The sequence below is a fragment of the Apis dorsata genome, unplaced genomic scaffold, assembly GCF_000469605.1.
Source record: "Apis dorsata unplaced genomic scaffold, Apis dorsata 1.3 scaffold_191, whole genome shotgun sequence".
NCBI lineage: Eukaryota > Metazoa > Arthropoda > Insecta > Hymenoptera > Apidae > Apis > Apis dorsata.
In genome coordinates this window covers 158890-164188 of record NW_006263476.1, presented here as the reverse complement: position 1 = coordinate 164188, position 5299 = coordinate 158890, and the positions used below count along the sequence as shown (strand labels likewise).

The window sequence follows — 5299 nt, the reverse complement described above, 5'->3', positions numbered from 1 at the left end:
ACGAACGAACGGTCCACGCCAATGATTGGGATTGGCCTTGACGTTCGATATATTCGCGAGCCATACCATATTTATGCGAGTGTTAACCCTGATTCCGAGCACCACCTTCCCTACGTCCATTCGTTTATTCGCGCTCCAATCGAATACGAAACGAACTAGGAAACGAATTAGGAGGCGTTCTAATTCTTCCGCAGAGAATATCCCTTCCCCGCGATGAAAATGATCGATCGCGGGCGGAGGCATCTTGGAGGAGAGAGAGAGAGAGAGAGAGAGAGAGATCCTTCCGACCGACGTGACTGACATTCCGCGATCCATCTCCTGCGACACGATCTCTCCTCCGCGTGCCGCCTCCACCGCTGCCCAAGGCCCGTCCAACAGCATCCGAGGAACTCGGTTTTGCATACCCTCGCCGATCCTCGTAATCGATCGATGGGTCACGCGTCCATCGCTCGTCGATCACGGATGGAATCACGCGGAGTTTGTTGGAATTATTATTTCGATTAGCCTCGCTCGTTATGAGGTAAATTATAGGAGATGATAGAAGAGGGTTTAAAAAGTTGGCGTTTTAAATTACACGGATATCTCGGCTCACCTGCCTCGCCATTAATCCAGGCTAATTAATTAAATTCGATTTTGTTTACAGAGATATGCAGCGCGGCTTATTACGGCAAGCTTATCGGCAAGCTGTCGGAACTTCATCACGGAGTGAGCGGTGAAGTTTACGCGGTGGACGGGCGAACTCTGTTCATCAAGGACTTCACGTACGACGGCGAGGCACCAAGTTCGTATGAGCAAGAAGCGCGCGCCAACTTTACCGTTTCGGTGCACGCGCGTCGATCAAACGCGTCGCTGCTGTTGCCTCCCCTCCTCCTCCTCCTCCTCCTCCTCCTCCTCGGTAAAAATAACGGGGCGCACGCTTTCCAGGAGCTCGCGTTTATCGCGAAACGAATCTTCGTTTCTGAATGGACACGCGCGAATTCCATTCGTTTCGATTATTCGATCGAGTTTTATCCAAGATGATTCACGTTAAAGATTTTGCAATTGTGAATCTCTCGATTTTTGTTAATTTTGTTTATTTCGGGATTTAATTCAATTTAATTTAACTTAGTTGGATTCAGAACGAAGAAAGAATTTGTTAAAATGAATAAATAGATAATATAGGTTACTTATTTGTAGATAAATTTATGTAGATGTAATAGTTTCTCGTTGGAAATATTTTTTTAAACGGAGAGAGATTCGTAATAGGAGAATTGGAGCTGACTCGATGAATCCTCGCTCGATCGAGATACGAGGGTAAAGGAGCGCATCAACGGTGTGGAACGCGTTAGACGATCCAAGGCCGGCCTTAAAGCGAAGTTAATCATCAGTCCGTAAAAGGTACTTGCACGTATCCCTTTCGACTCGTTCTCCACTCTCGCTTTTCTACATAGTGGCGGGCTCCATAAAATCGAAAGCGTTCGCTCGGCGAAGGTCGCGCGCGTTAAAACGTTTCAACGATCCGTAAACCGAAGAGAAAACGAAAAATCGTAATTAATTAACGGAGGAGGACGTTACGATCGACCCGAACCGGTTGAAATTAGAGCAATTAGCGATATAAACACGGCTCGAAAGCCGCAATTACAATTATATCTCTTTTCAGCCGCCTACTTTTACGTCGGTACCTCCAAGAGCCCCAATGGGAATGGAATCAGACTTCGGGACGAGAGCGGATCGTGAGTGCTCTTCGCGTGTTTATAATTACATTCTTTTTTTTTTTTTCTTCGACCAATATCATCGTTTCCACTTTGTCCATCTTCGACTTCGATACGTCCATTGTGTCGATTTCTTCTTTTTTTTTTTTTTTTTTTTTCGATTAAGAATATCTCTCATCGTTTCGACCCTTCGTCCATTCGATACGTTCATTGCGTCGATTTCTTCTTTTTTTTAAAGAAATCGATATTCATCATTTCGATTAATCGAAAATTCGTTTGTTGCGGAAAGTGGCGCAAGTCCAAAATTTAAAAATGTAATTCGACGGATGGAAATCATATCTGATCGGTATGACTCGCACCACTTTCATGACAAACGATCGTTTGCTTTACGAAACTCTCTTCTTTCCCTCGCTCTCTTTCTTCTTTTTCTTTTTTATTCCCTCGTCCGCGGAGCTTCGAAACGATTCGAGCTCCCTCGAACGGATCCAACCTCGTCCCTTGGATAAAGAAACACTTCTATTCGATCGATTTCTGCGATAGATCGGACACGTTGAAGCGGTATCGAAGGAAGGACATCACGCTCACGTTGCCAGACGGGAAGACGATGGCCAACATCAAGTGGTTCGCCGTTTGGTGCGACGAATTCTCCGTGAGTAAAGAAAGAACGCGGCATCGCGCTCGTGACCTTCGATTTCCTCGACTCGGCACAGAAACCGGTATCCTCGGTTTCCTCGCAACTTTCACGCTCGTTCCTCTTCGGTAACGTGGATGGAAAGCGTTGGATCGCCACTCGGCCAACGCCTACCCGCCACTCGAAAACTCGATCTCGAGGATCGACAACCCGTGCGATTATCGAAATAATTAAATTCTTTTCTTTTTTTTTTTTTTTGGATTTGGAATTGGAATTCGATTCAAGGATAATTCGAGGGGTGCGTCCTTCGAAAGATGGTCCTCCCTGAGAAGGAACATGAGGATTCGTGAAAATGAAAATGAAATCGTGAGAAGAAGTTTTGGAGTTTTCTGTAAAAAGAAAGAAAAGAAATCTTCTCGCGCGTGAATTATATTTCTATAATTTGTATAAATTTATTCGACTCGATGGACTTCAAATTATCGAAAGAGAGAGAAGAGCATCGATGATTTTTTTTTGAAATTTGAAAATTCGAGCCCGAGATACACTGTTCGAGTCTTTGAAACTTCGAGATTCTTAAAGTCGTGTATAAAGCTTATACAATTAAGTAAATTTATTTGCTTCAATCCCAAGATCCTCTCCAACTTGAAGTTCAATCCTCAAGTTTTCAAGCTTCGTAAGCCTTTGTATAATTCGGCTTTCAAGGAGTTGAATCTCGAAGCTTCGAAAGCATGGTTTGACGTCAAAAATTTCAAAAAGAAGAAAAACAAAAATCGCGCGTTTTTCATTTAACCAACTTTACACTTAAAAAAAAGAAAGAAAGAAAGAAAGAAAGGAAATCTAATTAACTTGGAAAACCTTTACAACGAGTTCGAAAGTCGGTTTCCTTCCGAATTGCGGAATTCCAAATCGAGGAGAGGGGAGAAGTTTCAGTTTAAAAAAGTACGATACGAGCTCCACGAAACCGCTTATCCGCGACAGTCCGGCGCGGATCGCCGATTTACGTCCCCGATATTGCCAACGCGACGAAAATTTATTCCGTGCTGCGGTGTCGGACACGCGGCACCAGATACACCCGCGTGCGTGTGTAACTCCGGAATGATAAAGCTCGATCAGGAACTCGGGGCTCGAATTTCCATTAAACGGGCGGGTTTGGAAAACGCGTAAAACGAAATCTGTTTGCGTCATTACTTCCGTACCTTACTAATGGAATTCTGCATTTTCCCCGCGGAAAATCTCGAAAAGCGTCTACGAATCGAAACAGTAAGCCCTCTCTATCCGAATCAAATCGAACTCTAAAACTTTAAATCTTCACCACAGATCAGAATTCATCGATTCTATGGACGTTTATTAATGCGTGTCTCAGGTGAACTTCGGGGACGTGAGAATACCAAGGGGATTCGACTATCCGAAACCGCAAAAACTGGCCGCCCTGAACGGAGTGCACGGGGTCAGCTCCGAACCGATAGTGGTCGTTGACGCCCAAACTCTGTTGATACCCAGTTTCAGCTACGACGGTGAGGCGCCTGGTAAGTGAGAAAGAAAAATTCGAGAGAAACGATTGCATTCTTTTGAAAATTTGGGGCGAAATTGGGGGGTAAATGCATATACATACATCTGTATATACGTATACTTCTTCCTCCCCCCCGACTTGGCAGATGCGAAATTTTGGGTGGGGGCTGGACCAACGCCATCACCGCAAGGTATCCGCGTGCCCGACGAGAATGGAAAGGAGCAACCGCTCCGCCGATACGATCGCAAAGCCATAGTGCTCACGTTGCCCGGGGACGTAACGATCCACCAGATCGGCCACTTCGGCGTCTGGTGCGAGGCGTTCGCCGTCGACTTCGGCCACGTGCAAATTCCACAGGGTCTTAACGTGCCACCGTCCCTCAAGATGCTCGGGGTTTCGCCGCAGGTAAGCTGGAAAGGCTTCTTGTAGTCCGTACGACGCAAGAAGAGAGAGACCGCCGGCTTGGATCATTTATTAAACGCGACGCCCCCTTCCGCCAATCCGATCGAGCTTACCGCCACGTGTAATTTCGTTTAATTATTAAAACGATTCCACCCCTCTGGATCGAGTCGAGGAACTTTTGCTTTTTCGTTCGCGAGACTCGGTCGGCGCGATTTTCCGCCTCATTTCTTTTTTTTTTCTTTTTTTTTTTTTTTTTTTTTTTGGACGAGCACAGCGTTGTACAAACTGCGAATGCCAATCACGTTCGAGCTGGCTGAAGGTGGAAAGGGATTTCGAACAGACTTTCATCCTCCTCCTCCTCCTCCTCCCCTAGATCGATTTGCATCGCGTTTAACCTTTGTGTCACGTTACTCTTTCGATCGAACCGAACGCCTTCCTAGTTTAATTTCATATTTCAATCCGATACTTTTCCATTTCCAGTGCTCCAATGTTTCTCTTAAGCCTTTCTCGCTCTCGACGGGTCGGATTCGTTTCTGACCTTTTAGGCAGGGTTACGAGAGAATTGCCAACGTCTTTTCCCTTCGATTTCCACCACGTGACGGAGAGCGGCCCCCTTTGTTTCCCCTTTTCCGTACATATATATAAATATATATATATACATACATAGTATATAGTATCGATGCGTAAACGCGTGGAAACAAACGAGCTTTTCGCGTAGGAGCAATCAATACAGAGGAGCTCGGTGTATTGTTCCACCGGTGAATTTGTCTCTGTCAATATTTGAGTGGATGTCAGCTGACTCGTGTCGGCCAAACGACGCGATGCGCTCCCCCCGATTTACGGATTCTCCAACCGAGCGTGCTTCCTTCCGCTTCCTTCCACGTAACAACACTCCCAACCCAGCTGTGCGAAGGAACGAGCGTCCGGTGCCGGCGATGGTCTCGATCGTACCACTCCAACTCCCGAAACGAGAACATCCTCCATAATCGTAAGAGAAGACACATTCCAATCCAATCACCTCTGTGCATAACATCCTGTCTCTGTCCTTGTGTTGCAGAACGTGCA

The 5299-nt window shown here is 45.9% G+C and overlaps 1 protein-coding gene across 1 annotated transcript in view; it reads left to right on the top strand.

Annotated features, from left to right (window-relative positions):
• LOC102675590 (protein Skeletor, isoforms B/C) overlaps positions 1-5299 on the top strand; it is a 17300-nt gene that overhangs the window by 3932 nt on the left and 8069 nt on the right. Inside the window, exons 2-6 of the mRNA XM_031509881.1 lie at positions 644-781; positions 1640-1712; positions 2232-2340; positions 3686-3848; positions 3978-4237. Coding sequence (XP_031365741.1) covers positions 644-781; positions 1640-1712; positions 2232-2340; positions 3686-3848; positions 3978-4237 — 743 coding nt within the window. The remainder of the gene's footprint in view (positions 1-643; positions 782-1639; positions 1713-2231; positions 2341-3685; positions 3849-3977; positions 4238-5299) is intronic.